This window comes from Coniosporium apollinis (genome assembly GCF_000281105.1).
Source record: "Coniosporium apollinis CBS 100218 chromosome Unknown supercont1.32, whole genome shotgun sequence".
Classification (NCBI taxonomy): Eukaryota; Fungi; Ascomycota; class Dothideomycetes; genus Coniosporium; species Coniosporium apollinis.
In genome coordinates this window covers 308084-333227 of record NW_006913294.1, presented here as the reverse complement: position 1 = coordinate 333227, position 25144 = coordinate 308084, and the positions used below count along the sequence as shown (strand labels likewise).

The 25144-nt window shown below is 55.6% G+C and overlaps 9 protein-coding genes across 9 annotated transcripts; 5 read left to right on the top strand and 4 right to left on the bottom strand.

The window, feature by feature from the left end:
• Positions 1-1211: 1211 nt before the first annotated feature.
• Positions 1212-3493, top strand: W97_06449 (uncharacterized protein; the record flags this gene model as incomplete). The annotated part of the gene is made up of 3 exons (XM_007784323.1): positions 1212-1383; positions 1441-2072; positions 2225-3493. The coding sequence occupies 3 exons, from the start codon at positions 1212-1214 to the stop codon at positions 3491-3493; spliced, it is 2073 nt and encodes a 690-aa protein (XP_007782513.1).
• Positions 3494-4566: 1073 nt separating this feature from the next.
• On the top strand, positions 4567-5622 carry W97_06448 (uncharacterized protein; the record flags this gene model as incomplete). The annotated part of the gene is made up of 1 exon (XM_007784322.1): positions 4567-5622. The coding sequence occupies one exon, from the start codon at positions 4567-4569 to the stop codon at positions 5620-5622; it is 1056 nt and encodes a 351-aa protein (XP_007782512.1).
• Positions 5623-7430: 1808 nt separating this feature from the next.
• Positions 7431-8574, bottom strand: W97_06447 (uncharacterized protein; the record flags this gene model as incomplete). The annotated part of the gene is made up of 5 exons (XM_007784321.1): positions 7431-7672; positions 7805-7873; positions 8043-8252; positions 8303-8448; positions 8510-8574. The coding sequence occupies 5 exons, from the start codon at positions 8572-8574 to the stop codon at positions 7431-7433; spliced, it is 732 nt and encodes a 243-aa protein (XP_007782511.1).
• Positions 8575-9247: 673 nt separating this feature from the next.
• W97_06446 (UDP-glucose 4-epimerase) lies at positions 9248-10516 on the top strand (the record flags this gene model as incomplete). Its single annotated transcript, XM_007784320.1, has 1 exon — positions 9248-10516. The coding sequence occupies one exon, from the start codon at positions 9248-9250 to the stop codon at positions 10514-10516; it is 1269 nt and encodes a 422-aa protein (XP_007782510.1).
• A 2572-nt stretch (positions 10517-13088) lies between these two features.
• On the bottom strand, positions 13089-14598 carry W97_06445 (serine/threonine protein kinase; the record flags this gene model as incomplete). The annotated part of the gene is made up of 5 exons (XM_007784319.1): positions 13089-13458; positions 13517-13650; positions 13705-14008; positions 14061-14281; positions 14338-14598. The coding sequence occupies 5 exons, from the start codon at positions 14596-14598 to the stop codon at positions 13089-13091; spliced, it is 1290 nt and encodes a 429-aa protein (XP_007782509.1).
• A 2158-nt stretch (positions 14599-16756) lies between these two features.
• On the bottom strand, positions 16757-17763 carry W97_06444 (14-3-3 family protein; the record flags this gene model as incomplete). The annotated part of the gene is made up of 5 exons (XM_007784318.1): positions 16757-16864; positions 16915-16985; positions 17045-17286; positions 17344-17650; positions 17703-17763. The coding sequence occupies 5 exons, from the start codon at positions 17761-17763 to the stop codon at positions 16757-16759; spliced, it is 789 nt and encodes a 262-aa protein (XP_007782508.1).
• Positions 17764-19065: 1302 nt separating this feature from the next.
• On the top strand, positions 19066-19557 carry W97_06443 (uncharacterized protein; the record flags this gene model as incomplete). The annotated part of the gene is made up of 4 exons (XM_007784317.1): positions 19066-19190; positions 19248-19313; positions 19370-19435; positions 19518-19557. 4 exons carry the CDS (start codon positions 19066-19068, stop codon positions 19555-19557), a joined length of 297 nt encoding a protein of 98 aa, XP_007782507.1.
• A 644-nt stretch (positions 19558-20201) lies between these two features.
• W97_06442 (uncharacterized protein) lies at positions 20202-22699 on the bottom strand (the record flags this gene model as incomplete). Its single annotated transcript, XM_007784316.1, has 2 exons — positions 20202-20396; positions 20471-22699. The coding sequence occupies 2 exons, from the start codon at positions 22697-22699 to the stop codon at positions 20202-20204; spliced, it is 2424 nt and encodes an 807-aa protein (XP_007782506.1).
• A 523-nt stretch (positions 22700-23222) lies between these two features.
• On the top strand, positions 23223-24908 carry W97_06441 (uncharacterized protein; the record flags this gene model as incomplete). The annotated part of the gene is made up of 4 exons (XM_007784315.1): positions 23223-23286; positions 23356-23778; positions 23836-24107; positions 24207-24908. The coding sequence occupies 4 exons, from the start codon at positions 23223-23225 to the stop codon at positions 24906-24908; spliced, it is 1461 nt and encodes a 486-aa protein (XP_007782505.1).
• Positions 24909-25144: the final 236 nt, after the last annotated feature.

The following is a 25144-nucleotide window of genomic DNA, read 5'->3' as shown; positions in this document are numbered from 1 at the left end:
GTTCAGGAGTGACAGATCGGAATCCATCAAGACGCCTGATGGCACGCTCCCCGTTTACCTCACCGACTTACGCTGGAAACCCCACCGAGCTGTCCGCTCAGCTGTCTGCGTTAGGCGATGATGGCCTGCCTACGGAGTACGCTGCAGGGGTTTCGAAGGGCTACCGCCATTGCCCATCGCTGCCGAGCTCACCCACTGCTGTCAGCTATTTTTATGCCGCAAAGGGCCGCTTGGCCAGCATGCTCTCTCGCTTCCCTGGAGCCACAGGCATGGGACCAGCCAGCGTGCGCGCCAGCACGCGAGTAGTGGCTCGTATTACAGAACGGGAAAGCACCGAAACTTCTGCGGTGCCAGCCGACGGGAACGAATGGTTACAGCACAGCGATGCACGAAGCATCGGTCACGGCGCCATGCGTCGCGGTCGCTGCACGGACATGCCCAGGTGGTGCAGGGTGAAGTTGGGGATGTTGTAGAAAGCACGTTTATCGGCTCTGGCGCGCCTCGATTTACCTAGCGCCCCCGTCACCCCTGCCCACCAGCGCCGCTTTACTCCACCGACCCGTAGGAACGCCACACTAGGATGTCTCGCACCGGCGTTGCGCCTAGCTCTGTTGAGGCTAGAGCGGTGCCGGGGTTATGCCAGACATCATGTCCACTTTTGATCACCCAGACGCGGCATCTGTCAACTGTCAACCTCTAAGCGTCAATCCAGCGTTAACCAAATGCACCACTTCGCCAAAGCTGTCAGCCCATTTGCAGGGACCCGTCAGCCCTAGGTCGTGTGCAGCTTGGCGTACATGTCATTTGATCCGCATAACCGACTGCAAAGTCTGCCGCCTGGCCCTCCTGAGTGCCGCTTCTCACCGTGTAGCTTCTATCGGCACCAGCGCCATCAATAGTCGGCTGGCTGATCAGTTCGACGGGCTGGGACGATGTGTGCTCTCGCCCCGTCGAGGCTCGCGGAAAACTCGCGGGATTCCTTAGCCAATTTACCCTTTACGGGCTTCTAAAAACGATGGGGTGAAGTGACGCTCGATTGGGACGAGTATGGGGATGATCGGAGCGCCCCGTGGTGTGCTTGACCGCCTAGGGCTCAGCAAATTACACATTCCTTCACGAGGTGGATTTATATATATTCGTGTACTTCGTCCTTTTCACAACCTCTTAGTTCACTCAAGTCTCTCGTTGATCCTTTTCGTTCTGTATAGAAAATGAGGAATTCATTCTCCCTCGTATCGTTCCTTGCCTTGGGCTTAGGCCTTTGGTCTGCCCTAGTGGCTGCTGTTACCACGAAGAACACAATTCTAATCTTTGCGCGCGACGCCGGCTCTGCTTACTCCGCTTACTCCGGCTTGCAGGGCTATGGAATACCATACCAGGCTCGTATACATACTCCCAGCAGCAACCATCCTCTCTAATGTCTGCACCAGGTTGTCGAAGTGCCTTCGACTGGCGCAACCTTGCCCCAGCTGAGTTCTTCAGCTACAGCAGGCAACTACGGAGCAATTGTTGTTCTCAGTGAAGTGTCCTACCAGTACCCTAATGGGTTCTTCTCGGCACTTACGACCGAGCAATGGAACGCCCTATATGCCTACCAGACCGCCTTTGGCGTCAGGATGGTGCGCCTCGATGTCTATCCAGGCCCCGATTTTGGCACAACCACTGCCATCGCAGGCGCTGGCTGCTGTGGCACTGGGGTCGAGCAATTGATCTCCATCTCGAATACCGCCGCCTTCCCGACTGCAGGTCTCAAGGTTGGTGCAACCATGAGCACCGTGGGATTGTGGCATTACCCGGCGACAATCACCAACACGACCAGTACCACGCAGTTTGCGAAGTTTGGACCGGGAGGAAGCTTCTCTACTGACACGACTGCCGGTGTCATCAATAACTTTGGCAATAGACAGCAGATGGTGTTCTTCACCTCCTGGGCCACTGCCTGGAATCCGACGTCCACTTTTCTACAACATGCATGGATCCACTGGGTTACACGTGGCTTGTATGTCGGGTTCAGGCGGCTGTACCTGAGCACTCAGGTTGATGATGTGTTTCTGAGTACGGGACTTTACAGGGTCAGTCAGCTTCTCTCAGCATGTTGCATTCAGCCCCAGTACCCGAAGGTTACACCACGGACGCCATGTTATTGGCTGATTGGGCCACGCCCTGCTTGCCACACAATCTTCATGTGAAAACGTCGAAGACGTTATACTGACTCTTGCAATAGCCCCAAGGGACAGAGTTCCGTCTGCGCACAGGCGATCTTGCCAATCATGTCACGTGGACTACGCAGATCAATGCCAAGATGCCGGCCGGCTCCAATTACTTTATCGAGCTTGCACACAACGGCAATGGCGATATCGAAGCTTCGACTGCTACATCGCAAGGCCAAACGGCTTGCAATCCTAACACGGCTATCTATTATGACGAACAGATCGACACTCCCCTGGAATTTCAGAAGCCGCTCGGCACCGGCTCAAACATCTGGCCCACCACGCCGACGTCCTACACTTGGTCGCTGACATGTGCGAAGCTGGATACTCTGATGCAATGGTTCAGTACCGCGGCGAACCGAAACGCTTTTGCCCATGTCTCACACACGTTCAGTCACATGGCCATGAATAACGCGACATACGCGGATGTTGCCAAAGAAATCTCCTTCAACAAGGCCTGGATGCAGCAGGTGGGCTTCTCAGCTGCCCCTCGCTTCTCTGGTGCCGGCCTGGTCCCCCCTGCCATCACCGGTACGCACAACGGTGATGCTATCAAGGCCTGGATGGACAATGGCATCAGGCACATCGTCGGTGACAACACTCGACCACCTTTGATGAACCCGCAGAGCGCCTTCTGGCCTCTGACTTCCACCGTTGCGGGCAATGGCTATGCTGGCCTCAATATCATCCCCCGCTGGGCAACTACCATCTACTACAACTGCGACACGCCCGACTGCACCCTCCAGGAGTGGATCGACACGTCTGGCGGTTCTGGCGACTTCCAGAACCTCCTCAGGGACGCCAGAGCAGTGAACACGCGCCATCTGCTTGGTCTCCACTGGGACCCCTTCATGTTCCACCAAGCGAACATGAGGCAGACCGACATGCCCAACACAGTCGTGAACGGCGTGTCCGCGAAGCTCTCCTTGCTGCAAATCTGGGTTGAGGTCATCGTGCAAGAGATGGTGCGCCTCACCTCGTGGCCCATCATCTCCCTCAAGCACGATGACATCGGGACGACCTTTCAGAAGCGCGAGATCCGCGACAAGTGCAACCCGAATCTGGTTTACAACTACTCGGCGGATGGCAGGAGCATTGTCAGCGTCACAGTGAACACGAATGGCAATACCTGCGGCACGCCGATCCCTGTGACGTTCCCGGGCCCGGTCACCTCGACGACAGGGGCGACGCAGGAGAAGGTCGGGGGTGATCCGTTGACGCTGTGGGTTACGATGAGCGGAGCTGCCCGCACGTACACGCTTACCACGCCGGTTGCCGTCTGAGCTAGGCAGTCACTCTTGGCTTGAAATCTCTGCATGGGGGTCAGGGTGCGGCGTTCTGGGTGCCCCTGACGATCTTGTCCTGTTCTACCGGTGGCGGAGTTTTCTGTGGGACATAGATTCTTCTGGGAGGCTGCATGTGTGGGTACTGAGGCTGAAAATGTAACTGTTGTGGATAGCATTTTTTGTTATGGAGCCGGCGTTTGATTTTCTCTGCGGGTTTTGGATCTAATGCAGGGGAAAGCGTCCCCAGCGTCGCTTGTTTACCTAATTAGAAAATCCGATTCCCAAGTATTCAGCTGATTTTGCAGTCGACTCCTCGCAACGTGGCTTGCAGATGTGCATGGAAGACCATTGTAACGGATCTTGGCGACACAGCTTCGCCCGAAAAAACAGCGGCGCCAACAGAAAAAGGCCCGAGACGGAGCGTTTTTGGGCTTTTCGACACCCCGCAGGCTTGCGGCGGCTCGGCGCCGCTAGGGAACATTCGCAAGCCGCGTGCACGGTGCGGACACAGGGGAAGAAAAACGCATGACGTGCTAGCGTGGCTCCCGCTAAGAATAGCCGCCAAGAGCTGGAGAAGCCCTCGCGAAGACGACAGGGGTAGGGGCCGGGCGAGCTATTGACGCTAAAGGGAGGGACACGAAGACCTCGTATGGAGGGGGATCATGAGGACATTCCGGGATGGTAGCGGCACTATTGAATTCTTTCAGCTTGGAAAAGATTTTGTGAGGAGAGCGTCTGCTAGGCTACAGGAATCGAGATCCTGCGTGAGGCCCTGCAAGCAGCCGAATCTCACCGCAGTGCGTTGCGCCTCAACACCAAACTTCCACACAGGATTCACGCAGCTGCAACCGTCTGCTGCGCTGAATTTTACACTAACTCTACAGCGTCATAGCTGTGCAATGATCACCTAGTCGTTACTGATACTCGTCGATTTCATAAGCCTTACTGCGCTCTGCTCTCTTTGCGTCTCTATATCGGTGTTATTTTCAAGAATCTGAATACATTCTACTCCTACACCTCCGTAGTTTCCGCGCATTCTACAGCATCATCTATCACCCCACACCGAGAAGATGGAGAAACCCCACCACGCAACCCGCCAGTCCTGGTGGTCCCGCCAATCCGGCGCCCGCAAACTCTTCTACATCGCCGTCCCCATCGTCCTCCTAATAGCTCTCGCGGTAGGCTTAGGTGTAGGTCTTACGCGCGGTGGGCGCGACGACGGAGAAGAGCCAGACACAACTCCTTCACCGACGCCCACATCACCGCCCCGCAACGGCACAATCTGGCAGCCCGCTGTCAACGAGACGTGGCAGATTGTGCTGCTGAAGCCGCTCGAGCTCGCCGAAGATGCTACGTCTATTGAGCCAGACGTGTCAGTATACGACATCGATCTGTTTACCAATGAGGTTGGTGTGATTGAGACGCTGCATCGGCTGGGGAAGAGGGTCATCTGCTATTTCAGCGCCGGGTCATATGAGGACTATCGGCCTGATTCGGGGCAGTTCCAGCAGAGCGACAGAGGAGGGGAGCTGGACGGATGGCCAGGAGAGTATTGGCTGAACGTCAATTCAGAGAATGTGAGGAATATCATGGTGGAGCGGATGCGGTTGGCGAGTCAGAAGGGGTGTGATGCTGTAGATCCGGACAACATTGATGGCTATGTAAGGCAGCATTTCCAGCGCATCATCGCCGAGGCAATTGGACTGACAACTGCGGAACAGAGCAACGAGAACGGTCTCGGATTGACCCAACAAGACGCAATCAACTATATGATCTTCCTCTCGCAAGAGGCGACGAGGCTCAATATGTCTATCGGCCTCAAAAACGCTGGCGAGATCATCCCTCAAGTGACCAATGTCACGCACTTCTCCGTCAACGAGCAGTGCGTTGAGTACAGCGAATGCGACACTTTTGCCGCGTTCGTGGAAGCTGGGAAGCCTGTCTTTCACATCGAGTACCCCTCAGCCGCGCCGAGCGTCCAGACTAATGTCGTTTCAAACATCTGCTCTGGCAATGGCGATGCAGAGGGCGCCGAGCAGTTTAGCACTGTTTTGAAGAAGATGGATCTTGACGGATGGGTCGAGTACTGTAATGGTGAAACCTTCACCACCGGAATAGCGGCTTGATCTGTGCATTTGCTGTTGTACTTGAGCATGGCGTTCGGTTCTGGCACTTGAATATGTTTCACACTCTCAAGCTGTGGTCTTCTATTGGGACTCTCTATGCACTCGTGAACTGCAATTCCCCAAAACACTGCGTCACGCAAGGAGAGTGCTCCCGTAAGGACAAGTTCTGTTCCCTGTTTGGTGGGCGCACGCTTGTTCTCTGGAGAAACAGTGGCTGGCGATCCCTGCGTGTATCTGCATCTACCTAGGTAATCACCTGGGCGGCTGTGGAGCGCTGAACTTTCCTTCGGCAGTCTTGAAGCTGTCACACCACGGTTTCCAGTAGCGACTCAATCTCGCGTTTGTAAGCCACACCAGCTGACAGCTGGTCCGGATGCTGTGATACCAAGCGTGCTTCATGTAACTATCCGCGTGCGATCGCAAACAGGTGGTACGACATGCTATCGTACCCAATCCGCTACATCGGAGCTGAGACGCCAGAATTCTGGAAGTTGCATCCTTGTGACGCACTGGCGTCGTTCGCGGAGACACTCCGCGGTGCGACGTCGGCGTCTTTGTGGGATTCTTCCGAATATCGAGTACCTGGTACATCGAGTGACACTGGCGCCTTGTCTCGGAAGAAGCGCTCTGAGTTACCCGAGGTAGATGTGTCACATCGCTCGTGCATGTCCCTAGATATTTACTTTTTCTTCTGTCGTATTCGATGAAAACAAGACATGCGTTGGCTGTGCGAGACTTCATGCGCTGCACGAGCCCCGGTTTTCTATTGTTAGCATCCGACGCAGGACAGATCCATGGAGACGAACCAGATCCACACGCAAGGAGACACTCAATCAATTTTCCTAGTGGGCTTCCTCTTGCGGCCCACACCTTCCTCCGCCGTTGGGACGCATGCCATCGTTGTCGTTTTAGAGTTGGCCGGCGCCAACCAGTCTCACACTAGCGTCCGACCACCCCCCAGGCAGCAGTGCACCGCCACCCGCTGCTTTTACGCAACAGCCCAACATCCCTGGATGGCGCCATCGGTGCCGTTTTCTGCGGGAACTGGAAAAGCCTTGCGCGGCGCCGCGTGACGCTATCCCGCTTTACAGTAGCCGCCCCTGGCGACCTGTCGAGGTCTCCCTACCACACATTCCAATAAGGCACTCTACTGATGACCAGCTGCCGCTTACGAAATATATTGGACTCTACTCTACACGAGCGACGGATTGCTAAGCGGCAAAGCTAATAGCTGATAGCTTCAGAGTCGCTTCTCGCGAGCGTCCCGTCCCAAAGGCCCAACCGAAGTGCCTGGTATCGGCCCACGAGAGCGTTGTTGTACTCGGGTATGCGAGAGGAAAGGCCGTTTTCGGTCGAATCCCCTGTTCCCCACATACGGACCCAGATTTTTAAATTTGTTTTGCTCGCGATGCTGCAGTGTCTTTCCAAGCTGCGGACTTAGGCGGCGCGAACGGGGAGTTGGAACCTTACTGTCATAGCTGCAGGCTGATAAGTTCTCTGCGTGCCCCAACGGGTAGCCAATGAGAAGTGGCGGAAGCCCCTGGAATGCGCGAAATCCCTCGCTTGGGGGACCCTGCAAATGGTCAGGAGGCTCAACGCAGGACCGGGGAGTATATTGAGGCTAAAAGACTTGGCGTGGGTGTGGTTGCCGAGCAGCATGGGCTGAGACCGGTTGATCACCGTTTCACGAACAACGGGTAAGAAACTGGGACGCGTTGTGGCTTTTGTTATTGCCATGGTAGTGTAGCACGACGACATCTTGGGAGCCATATCTATTCATTGATGAAAATCTATGGAGGCATTATTACTCAATCTAGCGCTGACACGAACTCACCAAAGTGCGGACTGATGCCCGAGTAATAATCTACGTCCAGGTCGGTCACGAACAAGTGGCCGGCCAAGGAGCGCAGCTGCTGCACTAGCTTCTTGCGCGCCTTCGCGCTCATCCCGGCCGGCACCGAATGCATCATGATTGACCTGTCACCCCTGCCTCCCGGCACGTCCGCCAAAGCTGTGGCTGACCTGCGTTCGATAAAAGTCTGGTAGGTTTCTGTGGACACCAGGCGCGTTAGCGCTACCGCTGCTGCAGAGGATTTTTCCAAGTGTGATGGGATGCTCGCTGATGTTTCGCCCGTGCTGCTCAACAGCCTTGCCGAAAGATCCGTTTTCGGTCAACGCTCACCTTCAAACACAACCGTCACGTCAGCGCTCGCGGAGTACCGGGGGTGTGGGACCGCCCCAGGGTTGTGCACTGGGTTTCAGCGCGTTAGCCTATTTCAGGGCTGACCAGCCGACGCCTGACTGCAGTCAAAGCGGCGATCCTGGGGTTTCCTCATCAAGCAATGGCCTCATGGATGGCGCTCGGACCTGCCTCGTACTCACGTACATAGAGACAAGCGAAAATCTTCTGCCAGACTCACCAATGAAGCTGCCGAGCAAGCCATCAGTGCTCGAGACCGTGGCCTTGATCCGTTGGAAATATTGGTCGGCTTCTGGGCTGTATTGCCAAGGGGTCTCGTCGAGGAAGACACCAGCGACAGCTAAAGACGGATCTCGTAACCCCCAACCCGCGTACGTGGCGATTTCTTGCTCAACGATCTCGATGTCTTTGGACCCATACGTGGTAGCCACTGTCAGTGTGTCAGCGCTGGGCTAGGCGAAGGAACTATTGAATGCTAACCATAGCCAATGCATCTGACGTTCTGGTACTGGGTGTTTAGCTTTGTGAGCTCGCGCGTGTAGTTGGCGTCTGGCAAGGAACCAGCGCCCGGGCCGCTGGCCGGGTTGATTACAAGGGTGAAGTTGATCCCTCGGTTCTGCTCGATGCTGTGTTACATTAGCCTTGCGCTTGAGATGTTCGGCGGACGGGTTTTCTTGCGCTTGATACAGAGGGTCCCACGCCGCTTCGGCGGGATAAACGTAGAGCGGGAAGATCACTTCGGAGCGTGGCATGTCTTCATGTGATCTCATGCCAAAAATGACTGCAATCGGGATGACGATCGCCAAAGTTATCGTGGCAGCCGCAGCTGAACTGAGGTAGCAGCGGCGCCTGGAGGTTTGTGGAATGTGAAACTTTGAGTGCTGCATGGAATCGAGTTCTGGAAGGTCCGGAGCGGGAATATATTGACCGAGGCAGGAGATCTTGGAAACATAGCACACAGCAACATCAGGATGTGCCTGTCAACGCGAAGCGGTAGAAAATTGTTGATAAAGGCTAGTGCGAAGCATGCCAAGCAATATTGTCTACTTTGAGCCGCGATGCAAAGGCACCACCCGAGGCAGGGGTGCTGTCCCTGTGATGACAGCTTCCTGGCACAGTGCTGCTAAATTTGTCGCGGATCCGTCACACGCGTTGCAGCAATGACGGACGGACCTCCATACGGAAAAAAGGACACAGCCCGCAAATAAACTTGGCGCACAGAGGGCGCCACGAACGAGACGTCGGAACAGAGGCGTCCCAAGTGGAAGATGATTTGCATGTCGTACCATTGTTTGGCCAATTCGAGCAACAGAAAGACGGCCCTTTTTCGATCCGGTTGAGAGAGCTTGGTATATAAGAAATTTGTACGTACCTTGCCATAGATAACCCACCTTATCTCTACTCGGCAGTATCTTTCCTCTCACCATGGACACTCGTTTGTTCTCCGCCGTATCTGCCTCACCACGTTCGCTTTCATCTCGATCGCTCTCGGAGTCTTCTGATGTTGGCACCCCGGAAACCGCGCGATCTCTTCTCTTCGACGACGGACCATCCTTTGAGCATACCGGTTCCAACGGCCCCCATGTCCTGGTTGTCGGCGGTCTTGGGTATATTGGCTCGCACGTGTGTCTTGAGCTGCTCAAAGAGGGCTACAATGTGGTTGTGATAGACGACCTCTCGAATTCGTATCGGACAGTCCTCGATCGGATAGAGAGATTGGCGGCTGAATACTGCAAGACGGTAAACAAGCCGTTACCTGCTCTTCACTTTCATGAAATCGATTACCGAAGTCCTGCCATGCGATCAGTGCTCCGCCAGTACGAAACCCCTACCTTTACTCTCGAACAATCCTCCCGGCAATCGAAAATCACAGGCGTCATTCACTTCGCTGCCTTCAAATCGGTGGAGGAGTCAATCAAGAAACCGCTGGCCTACTACAAAAATAATGTGGCGGGTCTGATAGACTTCCTGGAGATACTTTCTGAGTTCAACATCTACAACTTCGTCTTCAGCTCTTCCGCTACCGTGTATGGTCGGCTTGCTTCGCAAGGGACCCCATTACACGAGGAATCCATGACGGCAGTGGATGGGGTTCACGGACTGACTTCGCCGTACGGCCGCTCGAAGTACTTTTGCGAGGCCATCTTGGACGATGTTGCGAGATCCGATCCCAAATGGGCTATCACTGCTCTGCGGTACTTCAATCCCGTTGGCTGCCACGAAAGTGGATTGCTAGGCGAAGACCCGCGACAGAAGCCGACCAACCTCTTTCCCTGCATAACGTCCGTACTCACTGGAAAGCGGCCAGTTCTCGAAATATTTGGAACAGACTGGAACACAGCCGATGGAACCGCTGTTCGAGATTTCATACACGTTGTGGACTTGGCCAGAGGTCACATCGCCGCTCTTGCTGCGGCAGCGGAAGGAAGAGTTGGAGCTTCTTTCCGTACGTACAATCTTGGAACCGGAACCGGACACACTGTTCTCGAAGTCCTGCACAGTATAGAAAAAGCGTCCGCTCGCAGCATTCCTGCGCGAGAAGTCGGCAGAAGAGCTGGGGATGTAGGATTCTGCGTTGCTGCGGTGGACAGAGCCGAGACGGAGCTGGGCTGGCGGACACAGAAGTCACTGCAGGATTGTGCCACTGACGTGTGGAACTACCACGTGGTGAACAACGAAGCTCTGCAATGCTGAGTGCGGCTTCGCACAGTCAATGTAGGCGTATTTCGAAGGGTACCGCATAAGCATAGAGCCGTGGCGTTATTGATGTTTGGTTTTTTCTACCTTTGTCAGGGTTCTGCGTTTGGCATTAGCGACGGATGGACAAAAGTCATCGAGGAACGGATACCCTCTCATTATTGTAATGTCTAGCAAAGCGCTGGCGCGCAGCTTGGAGCTCGGTGGAGTATTAGTATAGGATATAGACACTCGTTAATGCCTTTGACACTGCGAACCGTGAAAAACTCTTGTTGGACGGCAACTTCCACGTTCTATAAGAAGAAGTGTCATCTAACGGCAGGAAATCCTGACTGCGACTGCATTTTATATTGTCTTCTTAGGCCTTACCGCGCAGCTGATGAGCTCTTTGAAGTGCGTGTTCCTGCATACCCAGGTGGTGGCCAGGTGGTGGAGAGTCGGATGATGTTGAACCTTGTTTGTCCGCGCTGTAGTGTTCGGCGAGGTGATATAGGGTCCGCAGGCCCGAGGTTAAGTATTGCACCACTAATGTGAGACCACAAAACCGTACAGACTCGGTCGGAAGTCGACCACGCTTTGGAGATCCTCGTCAAAGGAAATCTTATGTTCGCATCTTATATACTGCCTTCAAATGGGGGCAACCACAGTCTTACGCTCTTACATATCTGTGCGGACGTGGAGACCCGAGCGTCTGTCGATAAGTGATCTCCATCATCTTGCATGGGTGCTTAGTTCTTGATAGTGAAGTCCTTGTCTTTGCGGTGCGCAGCTGGTATGCAACATGACGCCGCCGCGGGGTGTCATGAATCAGCGGTCAGTAGGTAGCTTCCTGATGGCTCCACTCACATTTCCGGCTGTGTGGTGTAAATGTGCAAGCTGGCTCGAGGAGCTCTTACGGAGGTCTTTTGTGCTTTTGGAATGGTACAGAGTGAATAAGCTCTAGTGGTTGCTGCGGCTGGCCCAAAGATAAGAGGTACGAGTTAAGACTCGCACAGCTGAGCTGGATGGCTCATCTCCAGAGGAACAAGGACGAAGCGGCTAATGGTACTGCACGATGACAGCCCAACTGGGTACCATAGAGACACACTGCGGAAGGTAAGAGCACTCTGTTGCAGTCTCGACAATCGGCTTCAAGCGCGTGAACTTTTGCTGCGGTAGAAACAGGTTCCAGGCCTATGGGATGCGCTGGCAAGTCGAATGGTGACATCTCCATGCTGTTAGCATCTGGGTACTCCGAATTGTAAACCCCAGGTTGAAGATGTGTGAAGGTTTACATGTGGCATGTGTGCCGCATCGCCATGAGCTGTTGTCGTCACGATGTCTGGAAGGGGATGATCCAACCCCAGAACGGCACCATGCTCTGCTTCGGTCCGCCTGCAAGCTCCGACCAGCATCCCAACGTCCACTCCACCTGATCTTCGCCAGATGGTTCTTTAAGATTCAACACAACAAGCAGTGCTTAATTTGTGTCTGGTGAGGGTAGCACGACGGTATGGGAGTATATCCTGGCTGCGGCGCACAACCACGACAGCGGAGCGTTACAGTTCTACCACCCAACGGCAATAGAATACCAGATTGTAGGAGCACTACGGCGACGTATTGAGCAAAAATGTAAGCAGCACAGTAGCAGTGTGGTTTACTAGAAACTTTGCGTAACAGGTGCAGTATCGGCCTCCGCGTCAATTCTCCGCCTGAACGTTGCCGTCGGCTGTCCAAACTCGATCTCTACATCTTTGTCTTCTGACCATTCATTTTTATTTCTCTCCTCTTACCACGGAACTCAGGGCAGTCTCTACTGCACGTGTTACTTTTCAGCTCGAACATCTTCGTACAAAGTACTAGTGTCAGCCGATATAGCGCAACCGGCGTATCGCGGCGAGCTCTTGGAGACAGTAAGAGCGTAGCGGGAGCTCTCGGGCACTAATTAGCCTGTCCAAACCGTTACAGTCAGGAGATGTCGCCCTATCAAGCCAGCCCGTAATCTGAACCAAACGTGGTTATCATTAAAGGCGCATGAAGCGGAGTAGTGTCGTACACCATTTCATTGGAGAGTGAGCCAAAGCGGAGGCTGTCAACAAGCACAAATGTGAGCGAGTGTGCCAACAGGTGACGACGCAGTACAAGAGTAGACAACAGCCCACATGGTCACTGTCAGAGCATGTGCATGGTGGAACTTGAACGTTACCGGATCGTAGGCTTCAATGAGGATGCTAAGTGAGATAAATGCGAGCCAACAGGACTACATAAAACACCACCAGCTCCATCCGACCCGTCTTTCAAAGCATTTGGACCTCGATGCCACCAACAAGCCGAGAGTACCGTTAGGCGGCAGCTGCCGGAGAACATGGAGGCTGTACTACAGCTTGACGGTAGTGCACCGAGGCTGTAAAATGAGCCTTTCCTGATGAGTGAGAATCTGGGCTGCAAGAGATCCGGACGTGCAGTTCCAAGCCAGCTTCGGCAACTACAAAACAGCGCTCTTCTTGACCGCCGCAGTCAAAGGCAATCGAAGGAGGTCTGCACCGCTTGCGGCAACTTCGTGGCCTCGCACTTTGTCTCTTCGAAAAAATTACGGTGGAAAGTGGCCTCTTGGCATCCGATTGCCTATGGCGAATAGGTCTTCTCTCAACTGCAATCGGTATGGATACCTGCCCTGCTGACTATTCTGTAGATTCGGTGGTAGAATCTGCCAATGCTGCATATCCATTCGCAGTATGTCGATGTTTCCGCGAATCCGGTCCATCAGATTGTTGGGACCTGTCAACCGCGGTCTGTGGTTCGGTTCCTTCTGCAAGCATTCGTAAACGAGCTCCTCCAGCTGTCTACTGTACCCTCTCGGCTTTGGTTGTCGATCCGGTTCTACAACGTTGGGATCGGCATAATCCAGGATACGTGGGTCTAATCCCTCACGTTGACGTCTCATCATGCACCATATTATGCTGCTCTGCGTCAGTCGAGGCCCCTGCATCGACTCGTCGGGTCGGAGGGTCTCCTTACAAGGCTGTATTCCATACGTTTGTATGAGCTAACGTTTTCCTGTTATTTATCTGGACTGCCGGGTCAAGCTGTCGAGTTGGTACTACGGTCCCACCAAGTGGTCCAGGTGCCACTGTAAAGAGCTTGAATTGCTCCTGCAAGCGCAATTAGCATTCGGCGCCCACCTAGTACCTGAGCTAGCTACGTACTGGTGACCAATAACCAGGTGTGCCCGCCCATGCCATTATTTGCGGATTGCTGAGATCGTTGGGATGAGTTCGATAGGTGGAATCAAAATCCGCCATGACCGGTCTGGGGTATATCGGAAAGTCTCCCGTCCCGTCCGACTCTGCGAGAAACACGTTTGCCGTCTTCAAGTCGCAATGTACATATTCCCAGTCGGGCATCCATGCTTGAACGCGCTGTGTCTCGCTGCCTTGGAAGAGGACCAAACAAGCCTTTGTCAGCTCAAGGAAAACGTGCCATAGAAACGGCTCCGGAATTTTCTTATACCTAAACCCAATCGTCAGCAACTTTAATACAGCATCCGGATTGGTAGAGGCACTTCTTGAAGTTGTTGATGTCTGCGTAGAAGTTTGTCAAGTCCCAAATATCTCCGTACGGACAAGGCTCCAATTCAAGGTAGAAGCCCCGGTGATCCTGTCTCTCAAACCCTCGGATGAGTCTCAGAATGGGTCTATTAGCGCCGTTCCGCGAGAGCACCCTATGCATTGTCATCTCCTGTATTCCCCCCGTCCAGTTTTCTCTGATCTTCAGGACCCTTCTCTGCCCACCCACATCTGTTAGATCTGCCGCAAAATTTCCGAATGAGTGTCACTCACCTCTACTATGTTGCCACTTGCATCATGACGCACGTACATGAAGGCGACTGAATCGTTACCACTGAGAGGATACCGCCGCCAGCCAACACCTGGAAGCTGGCCGTCCAGGCCTGTTATGTCTGTGCCTGTTATTTGCGTGCTCTGCCCCGGCACAACTGGTGGAACCTGTGGAGCCGGTGGTGGAGCCAGTGCAGCAGGCGGCAGTCCACCAGGCGGCAATTGTGGCCGTCCACGAAGATTGTACCGCGGTGTGTGCTGCATGGCGAGGGGTTATCTACGGCTGATGGATGTAGGTTGGCAAGTTGTACTCTAGTATACTGACGATTATCTCAAATGCAGTCATGAAGGAACAGAGAAGCACGCACACAGAAGTGGAGTGCACCGGCATCGCTTTGTTCTTCTGTTCACGCTGTGAACGAGCACTGCTTGCTTCCTGTTGCGGCGAGCTCAAAGGATAGCAGACCCGAACGACTCCACGAAGACAAAGAGATCCTATTGCGGACTACGATCCAGGGTTGTTACCCTTGGCTCTTACTGTAATCTTACCGCTGTACACGTTCGCCCAGCGGCATCACAAACATTCTCGATGGCCGATCGTGATCTCCTGTCGCGCTGGAAAGAGTCTTCCTCAAGTCCCGTCCGCCATTGAATCGGCGTAACGACGCCAACAAGTTCCGCTGGAAAAACATGCACATTCAAGCCGAAGGCGCAGCCATTGCAAGCTCGATAATCTGGGCTCCGCCGCGAAAAAAACAGCGTCTCGGTTGACAGTGCGTCTCCGGTGACGCAGTTCGACCAAGCTCTGATCATGAGCCATCCATATAAGGACAGCAAGGCAAAGCAATTCATATTCAGTCTTCAGTAGAGTCGGTATGAGGCTATACATCGCGACATCGGTTCATCTGGCAGCAACTAAGCCGTTCGGTCAACTCGATTCCGTTCCTGAGATAAAAATCGAAGTCCGCAAAGGGCTAGAACGGTCCCTTGGGATGCGAGGACTTAAGGCAATGGCAGCTTTCTGAAAGAGCGATTGAAGCCAGCGATGATGCGTTTCTTTGTTCAGTTGGAGAGACCCGGCAACATCTTCAGCAAGACGCAGAAATACAACCACACGAACCGATCAATGAAGCGCTTCATAGACCGCATGGATCGTAAACAGTAGATCTAGAATAACCTAACAGAGCTTGAGACAGCTTCTCTCGAGACCTTGATGTCCTGGCTGGATCGGGTGCAGGCCGGATATATGGCTCCATTCCAACACTTCACCATTTACATCGACTACCCGATACCCACTGTACATCTGTTTCAAAAGCAAAGCTTTCCTCCATCATAGTCCACACGCCTCGATCGATTGCCCACACATGCCTCGCCTTCCATGTCCAGCATGCTTAACCACCAGTCCAGCATCCACACCGTCGAATTCCTGCAAGGGCATCAGAAATATCCGTTTACACCATCCGAAGCCAAACGCAGGCCCCGAGCCCGTCCCCCATGATTGACCCATCAAGCCCTCCTCTCCCACCCCTCCCAGCGCCAACCAGAACCGTCAACCAGACTCTCCCGGCCGCCAAAACGCGCGATCTGAACCAGGCCACCCGCGCCCGTTCTCCCCAATCTTGCATCCCGTTCTGCCTTCATTCGCCAATCCGAAGCCTCGTCGATGGCCCCTTCAAAGTGACTGCAGAGCGCCCACTCAATCCGCCTCAAATAGTTTCGCCAGCGTCGCATTTGCGTGTAGTGCTACTCTGGTGCTCCCTCTCCAATCCCTCGCAGGCTTCACATACGTGACGGGTTGTTTCGTGCTTTCTCGGCTTCGCCGCACGGTGAGCCTTGTACGACTTGCACGCTGCGAAGCTGAGGACAGGAAGATGGCAGGCAAGGGAATTCCGGCGCAGGCGGTGCTCAGGCTCGGTTCGGCGTTGGTCGCTTTTGGCGGAGAGCATGAGTTCTACGTTGGTCGTGATCCTCTCTTTTCGTACGTACCGGAGCGATCCAGGGCTGGGGTTTAGCCAACGACGGAAACAAATTTGAATGAGATGATCAAAGGCCTCCGGCAGAGAGCCTAGGAGACCGCCGTAGCAATGGCCCAGAACCGTAGCTGTGGACTTCAACCCCCTGATGCAATGAAAGTCGATGTCCAGGTATCTCACAGCAATTCGATCATCACGTTCACAGCACTCACACACATGACCCAGCAGACAGGTGCCAAATACCCATGTTTGTGACTCATGTTGTTCTAATAAGCAGTACTGTCACCACGTTCTTAAGCACAACTCGCAAAGGAAACCCCACGCTTGCCCCGAACCCGAACCCGACCCCAGGCTCGCCGTCTCAAAAGGTTCATGCCAGTCCATTAAGAAAGCCCCCCCCGGTACCTTCGTGCATCTCGAGAGCCCGTTTCGCAGGACTCTCTCTCTGTCTACTCGGAAGGCTTGGACTCCTCGGCGGCAGGCGCCTCCTTGGATTCGCCGGCGGGCTCGGCGCTGGACTCGGCTGCTGGCTCGGCTTCGGAAGAGGTCCAGAGTGTCTGTTGTATGGTTAGCAATGGACGGGTTGTGGGGTTCAAGTGGAGCTTACGAGGTTGTCCCGGAGGAGCTGCATGATGAGGGTGGAGTCCTTGTAGCTCTCCTCACTTAGGGTGTCAAGTTCTGCAGCGAGTTAGAAGGCACGTGGGATGCGGCGAAATGAGTTGAGCTGAGTGACTCACCGGCGATGGCATCGTCGAACGCTTGCTTGGCGAGGTGGCAGGCCTGGTCTGGCGAGTTCAGGATCTCGTAGTAGAAGACGGAAAAGTTCAAGGCGAGACCAAGGCGGATCGGGTGCGTCGGGGCGAGATCAGTCTGTGCAACCTCGGTGGCAGCCTTGTAGGCCTCCAGTGACTTGTCGGCGGAAGTCTTGCGCTTATCGCCGATGGCGAACTCGGCGAGGTAGCGGTGGTAGTCACCCTTCCTGTTGGAGAAGATCCGGTCAGCGGTTAAATCTAGCGATGGAGAAGGGGGTTCTCACATCTTGTGGTAGAACACCTTGGATTCGCCGCTCTGGGCAGATGGGATAAGGTGCTTGTCCAAAACCTCCAGGATGTCCTCGCAGATCTTGGCAAGCTCGGCCTCAATCTTCTGCCGGTATTCCTTGATCAGACCGACCTGAGCCTCGTTGCCCTTGGACTCCTCTTTCTGCTCGATTGAGGTGACGATTCTCCACGACGCACGGCGGGCACCGATGACATTCTTGTAGGCGACGGATAGTAGGTTTCGCTCCTCGACGGAGAGCTCTTGGTCTGCCGAGGCGACGGTCTTCATGTTCTCGACCATTTCTGGAAGTGCGGTTAGTGGGAGAAACGCGGTAGAGAGCGGAGATTGTCTTACCCTCATAGCGCTCGGCTTGCTCAGCAAGCTTAGCTAGGTAGACTGCATCTTCGTAACCCATTGTGACGGATGTACTACAGAGACGGAAATGTCAGCGTGCTGCCAGGCGAGTTGATGCTTCGTTTAAATGACGCGTCACCGACGGACTTTGCGGTTGTGAATGTAGAGATTCCGACTGCACAGGCGCGAGAAGAGAAGTACTCGCGGGTGGACAAAGGCGGTGAAGGAGGCTGGTGAAGATGGCTTCGGCAGTTGCAATCACTTCGGCGGACCGAACGGATAGCGAAGTGAAAAGCAACGAGTGGGTGCGTGATTGAGGTGGCTCTGAAGCGAATGGTGAGGTCGCAAGGAGGAAGGTCTGAGACGTGAGGCGGAGTGCCAGCCAAGCCGTCCAGTCACCGGCAACATAGCCATCGACCAACACGGAGCAATCCCCAGCGCTGCATGGCACTTCCAAGACGCGACTTCAGTGAGCGCAGACGGGCGATAGCGCTGGATGGACCCTGCGGTGGCAGAGTGTCCGGATGACGAAGGAGGGTACGAAGGAGCCTTACCTGGACACGTAGGAAAGGAGGTGCGGAAATTCGGGCGGATAGGTCAGGTGCTCGGAGGGAGGGAGTTGCAGCGACGCTGATTGCTTGAGAGTCTGTGGGCGACTGATAGCGAGACTGAGGGGCAGTTGGTGTTGTTGTTGTTGTGGGTGCTGGTCGGGAGGAAAACGAATGGAAGGGAGATGGTGAACTCTTCGAGCGAGGTGGGCCGTTTCGCTTACCTCAGTCGGGCAAGGCCGCAAGGCCACGCCAAGCCGCGTGCTGTGTTGACATTTAGAATGCGACTCCTCGACTGATGAAGCCGCTGCTGTGTTTCAGTCGCCTTCACTTCAGTACACGATTGGATCGCAAACATCTCAATCACGCAGTCACTGCACGCAGATTGGCCATAAGGCACAAGCTCGGTCTTCAATTGGCGCAAGCGCTCAGAAAAGGCCTAGGTGTCAGAGGTATCAGTACCAAGTACCAGTACCAGAGCCAGCACAACACCCGTCCCCGAGGCAGAGTCAAGCTTTCTGCCACATGATGTCCAAGTCACATGGCCTGCACCCCCATGCACGCAGATGTACCTTCTCCGGTTGCATCTGTGTACCTAGCCCTGCTGTACCGAGTCCTGCTGTACCAAAGTCAACTTGCGGAGAGATCACGGGACTTGCGCCAAGCCCATGCCCTGGAGAGCTCTCTCCATCTCCACCACCTCGCAGCTTGAGCAAGCTGACCGTCACCCCATCTCCCCACCACCACAACGACCACTCGCACGCATAAAAGGCAGCCATCCATCCACCCTCACAGCCATCCCACGTCCCATAAAGATGACCCGCCCAGCCCTCATCCGCGTCCTCAAGACCGCAGCACCCCGCCGCCTCCTCTCCACCACCGCCAAAGCCATGGCCGCAGGCGACACCGGCGCTGCCAGGTCGGGTGGCGAGCGCGCGGCGTAAGCTCCTCCCTCTCCCTCGCCTCTGTCGCCTATATCTAATGCATTGGGCCGCAGGGACGCCTTCACCCGCCGCGAGCGCTCCGCCGAGGAGATGTACATCCGGCAGGAAGAGCGGAACAAGTGAGCTTCGCGGTGTCGTGTGGAGGGGTATATGGGCTAATGGAGTGACTGTGCAGGCTCCTGCAGCTCAAGGAGAAGCTGAAGCAGCAGAGGAAGCATATCGATGAGCTTGATAAGCACATGTACGTCATCGGCCTTGTGCCTTGGACTGGTGTAGGAGCTCGAAGTGGTTGAGGGCAGTTGGCTGACTTTGGGGGCTTACAGCGACGACTTGACCAAGAACCAGGGCGGCGAGCACAACTAGCTTGGGGCGCGGGCCGTGTTGTTGAAGCTTGGAGGAAACACTCTACTGGCGGCAATCGAAAGTCAACTTGCAGCTCTATTTGTATCATCTTGGCGACTACCTCAGATTGGCCCCCACGGTCTGGCGGACGCAGCAAGTTTGCGAGCGGTGTGGATATAGTGGTTTTCCAACTCATCTCCTTCTACATACTGATTTGAACATAAGTCTTACGCCCGTTTGGGATTATTTAGGATCAAGATTCCCGAAACACCTTTGCGCTGTTGCACTTAGCTCGCAGTAATCGATAAAAATCTTGATTCCTGCTCCAGCTATTAAGTTGCAGTAAAGCACACACCTCTCATGTGTCACGGCGCTCAATATGTCTCGCCATAATTTTCCTTCGGATAGGTTTACCGTTCTACTTATAAAAGTAGCTTCAGAAACTGCACATGTATTTGCTGATTCTGTCCTACAGCTCGCGCACACAACCGGCTTCTACCGTTGCCATTCAAATCTTCTCTCACCCAAGCTTCATGTCCTCACAATGCCCAAGTAGCATCCGATCATCCGCGTCCCGTCCAACGCCCAGCAATGACCAATCAGCATCCCAAAGTGATCCTCGCCCACATACTCTCGCGTTTTACTCAATTGCTGACCCCAATTCTTCACCGCCGTGACATGTACGAGCGGTAAAAGTCATCCGCCGGATCACTGCCCAAGCCATGGTATCCATTGGCAGCTCCCAAGCGCTGTCCCTCCTTCTGCGCGGCGGCGACCTTGGCCTGCAGCGCCGCAGCGCCCGAGTCAATCGCCTGCAGCTGCGCGAGATGGCTGTTAAGCACCCGAACGACCTGTGAGAGCTAGACACTCAACGTCAGCAACCCGCACCCTCTCAAAAAAACCCCCCCCATGACCAAACAAACCAGCAGCTTACCGGATCGTCGCTCTTGCCCGCCCTGCTCAGTTCCGCCCCGACCCCGTTAACCTCCCCGATCATGTCCGCCAGATCCCTGTTCAGCCCCGCCAGCCTCTCCGCCGCCTTCTCCGCAACCCCATACGTGCGCTCCCTCTCCGCATCCGCCCCGCCTTGGCCCCCGAACCCCCTCCCATGCTCCCCGCCACCAACGCCCACCCTCCCCATCAACTCGCCCACCACGCCCTCGAACCTCTCGAGCATGGCCTCCAGCTCCTCCTGCTGGGCCTCGACGCTCGTCAGCTGCCTCTCCACCTCGGCCGTATCGCGCTCCGCATCGAACGTCTTCTTGTACAGCGCCGAGATCCTGTCCGTGTTGGTGACGAGCAGCCGGTCCCACTCGGCGATCTGCGACGCCTGCGACTGGAACTCTTTCTGGTATTTGGACAGGTCTGAGGCCCAGCGCGTGAGGATCTCGTCCATGGATTTGTTCTTGAGGGCGGAGGCGGCCGAGGGGGCCGGGCCCGCGTTGGAGGTGCTGAAGGTGTTGGTTGGGGCGGCCGGGGGGGCGGTGGTTGTGGGTGCCGGGGCAGTGGAAGAGGGCTGGGTGGTGGTGGCTGAGGCGCCGAGGCCACTGAAGAGGTTGGAGGTGGGCGCTGCGGTTGTCGTTGTTAGTGCCGTACTAGACGCGCTGGTCGGTTTGCCGAGGTTTGCGAACATGTTGGAAGCTGGTGCTGCTGCTGTGGTGCTGGGCCCTGTGGTAGCAGCGCTTGTCGTTGACCCCAGACTTCCGCCGAGGCTTGCAAACATGTTGGATGCTGGTGCTGCGGCCGTTGTGCCGGGTGCCGCGGACCCTGCGCTCGACGAGGAGCCGAGATTTGCGAACATATTGTTGGTCGGCGGTGATATAGCGGTGGCCGGCGCCGAGGCCGATTTAGTCGTCTCAGCCGCATTTGCTTTGGCAAAGTTGGCAAATGGCGATGCTGCAGCACCAGTGAAAAGGCTTTGGGTCCCGGCAGGACCGCTTGTTGCACCTGAGTTGCCTCCCGCACCGCCGCCAAGATTGCTGAACATATTTGGGGCTGCGCCTGCGCTTGTCGTGGCGGTTGAGCCTCCACCCCCTAGGTTTGCGAACATGTTCGAAGACGCGGCAGCGGTTGTTGTTGCTGGCTGTGAGGTCGCTGGAGAAGCGGCAGCTCCTCCCCCTAGGTTGCTGAAGAAGTTCGGAGCGGCAGCTGGACTTGCTGCGGGCGTCTGTGAAGTGGGCCCCCCTCCCCCGATGTTGAACTGCAACTTATTGGATGTGGCTGGAGGGGAAGCGCTCACTCCTGTGGTTCCTAGAGTGAAAGCGCTCGGTGCTGCTGAGCTCGGTTGGTGGCCTTGGGCACCGCCGGTTGCAGGCTTGTTGAAAAAGCCACCTGAGCCTGCAGTCGACGGTGTAGTGGGTTTGTTGGCGTTTCCAAACAGACTCTGCGGTGCATTGTTCGACGTCATGTTGCCGAAAAGACTGGGTGATGCGGTGGATGTTGTTGCTGGCGTGCTGCCGAACGGATTTGCTGGTGCAGGAGACGCGAGAGGTTGCTGCCCGGACGCCTGAGCATTTTGCTGGGCACCGAACAAGCCAGCCCCCGCACCAGCCGCGGTGTTCGACGGTGGGTTACCTGCCGGTGTTGTAGAAAACCCAAAAGAAAGGGCTGGTTTGCTGGATGCCGGGGTCGCTGTGCCCCCAGGAGCGGATGAAGCCGCATTGTTACCGAACAACGACGTCCCCCCAGTGGATGCTCCAAAAGGACTTGCGCCAGTTGCACCCGATGTAGCAGTGCCGAAAGTGTTCGACGGGGCCGAAGATGCAGCTGCAGTGCTGGTGTTGTCGGCCGGTTTACCGAAGGCAAAGGTAGGCATCCCGGTACTATTGGGCGCGGTCGCTTGGTTCTTTCCAAATGCTCCAGACCCCCCGCCGAACATCGATTGGCCTGCTGGTGCGGATGCTGGTTGCTGTCCAAACAGGCCGCTGCCTGGGTTTCCTGGAGTGGTGCCGCCTGACCCAAAAAGACTACTGCCGGCCGGCTTGTTTCCACCAAGAGAGAACGGCGAGGATGTGGTAGTCTGGGTGTTGCTACCGAACAATGGCTGGGATGCTGGTGCGGATGCTGGACCAGACGTAGCGGGCGTGTTGCCGAAAGGCGAGGGAGCGGATGTGGTACCAGTGCTCGCGAAGCTGAAAGGGTTCTTCTGCGTGTTGTCTGCCATGATGGGCGATCCTGCCGGAGACTGAGCAAGCCGTTTGTTAGTACGAGGGGTTGCGATTCTGCGAGGAGAAGTCCCGCGCGGAGGCGCAAACATGTTGTCCATCATCTTGACTGGCACAAACTGGGTAGGCGTGGAGCTTGTGGATTGCGAAGGAGATACAATTATAGACTTACTAAGGGAGATTAGCAGCTTTAGACTGCCGTTAAGGGGATGCAAGTGGTGCCTTCTTGTGAATGGTTGCTAGTGTGAAGCAACGCGTGGGAGGAAGTCGCGCGCCGGTCACTTTCTGCTGGAGCTTGAACCTTCGAGCGTGTTTTGGTGAAGCTGCGGCGCTGTAGACCCCTGTCCGGCCATCCGAAGCTCCTTGTTGGTCCGCCCCGAGATATCTTGGCATCCGCGAGTATCCCGCAAGGGAGTCGTGAGGCTCACAGCCGAGTTGACCTGACGGACACTGAACAGCTGCCATTACACATTGTCTCTTGAACGTTCACGGGGATTGGAAAAGCTGCATTGCACACTGATCATGGACGCGTTAGCACCTCCCAGGAAGAGCGTCGAGCTTGAAGACCCAGGTGCACATGAGCTCGGTATGCAAAACAACCCCCCCCCCCTTCTTGTCACCAGGCAGAAACACGTCAGTATTAACACTATCCAAGGCTCATCCGACGTCGAGGACCACTTCTCAGATGCCTCAGAAGGGCGACAACCACCAGTCGAGCGATCCAGTGGCACCTCCCCCGTCCCTCTCACCCGCGTAGAGCGAGTGGACGACAAGCCGGCCTACGGCGAAGTTCCCGGAACGCCTGCCTACAAGATGCGGACCTGGGACGCCGTGCCCGACGAAGTCGAAGTCGTCCCCGAAGGACAGCGCAGCCGGAGCTCCTCTTGGCTCCGCCCCACAGACCGCCCCTCCACCCCCCGCTCGCCGGGCGGCACCCCTCTCGTTGTTGTCGAGAGGGTTGACGACAAGCCAAGTCATGGCGAGGTGCCTGGAACGGAGGCACATGCGATTCGCAAGGCGGACGCTGCACCGGATGTTATTCTCAAGGCGCCGCAGAAGGCTGGGAAGAAGCTAGAGGGTAAGCCATGCAGTTTCCTTTCCTTGCGCTCTTTCAACGTGCGATTGACGGACTAAGGATCGCCAACTTCGTCGGTGAACAGATCTCCCAGCCCGGTCGAACCACTAGAGGAGCCTGCAGGCTTCGGTGACGATGCGGCGGACACGAATGACGACGATGGCATAGACGAAGGCTTTGGTGATGAGTTTGACGACTTTGAAGAGGGAGGGCAAGAGGATGATGATTTTGGCGATTTCGGTGATGGGTTTGAGCAGGCGGACCAGGGAGCAGAGAGTGCTTTTGATCAGTCCTTTACTCAACCTTCTGCTCCTGTTGCTCCGCCTTCACTTGTAAGTAAATACAGAGACAAGTCTCAACCTGAATCATCCAGTACAGTGTCGCTCTCGAACAAGATGTACCGCGGCTGACCCGCGCCACCCACATGACAGCCCATCCCTAATTTCGACGACTCCAACACACCAGAAGATATCCAAGCCGCATGTCAACCCTACATCAGCGAACTCTTCCCCTCCCTCAACCTCGACCCCTCAACAGACTCGTCTTCGCAAACCGCCACCTCCCTCTTTCTCTCCGAGCGCAGCCTCTCCCTCTGGTCCCAGCTCGTCGCCCCGCCTCCCCTCCAACCCCCCAACTGGGTCCGCTCCCGCATCCGCCGCCTCTTCCTCGTCTCCCTCGGCGTGCCCGTAGATCTCGACGAGATCCTCCCCGCCAGCAAGCAAAAGAAGCTGATCCTGCCCTCCATCAACCTCTCCAACGAGCGCTCACCGCGACCCTCATCCGACAACCGCGGCAACGGCGCCGTCGCGCGCCTGAAACAGGGCAACGACTCCTCTGCCTCTGTCAACTCATCCACCTCCAAGGCCGAGAGGAAACGCCGCGGTCCGCCGCCGCCGCCAGAGCTGGATGTCAGCTCGACAACAATGCTGTGCTCCACGACGGAGCTAGCGTTGAGGAGCTATACGGACGAGGAGCTGGAGGCGCATGTGGCACGGTTGAAGGAGCTGCAGATACGGGCTAGTGAGGTGTTGGAGTATTGGCTCAAGCAGAAGGATAGCGCGATGGGGGATAAAGATGCGTTTGAGGGGGTGATTGAGAATTTGGTCAAGCATGCTAAGAAGGTTAGGGAGTGAGGTATGATAATGTCACGTGCGAGTGGAACGGAGCAAAGACGCTCGGAGTGAGCGAACTCGCAACGGTGGTGCTGGATATCGATGACGGATGCCGGTAATATCCCAACGCTGCCCAGGGAACAGTTGAAAAGTGTGGCTGGATTGAGAGAAACCGTCTCGGCGTCGATTGCAGGTCCGGCGGTGATCTGTATCTGAGCAGGCAGCTGGCCCGCCTATCAAACAGATGTTTCAAGCGC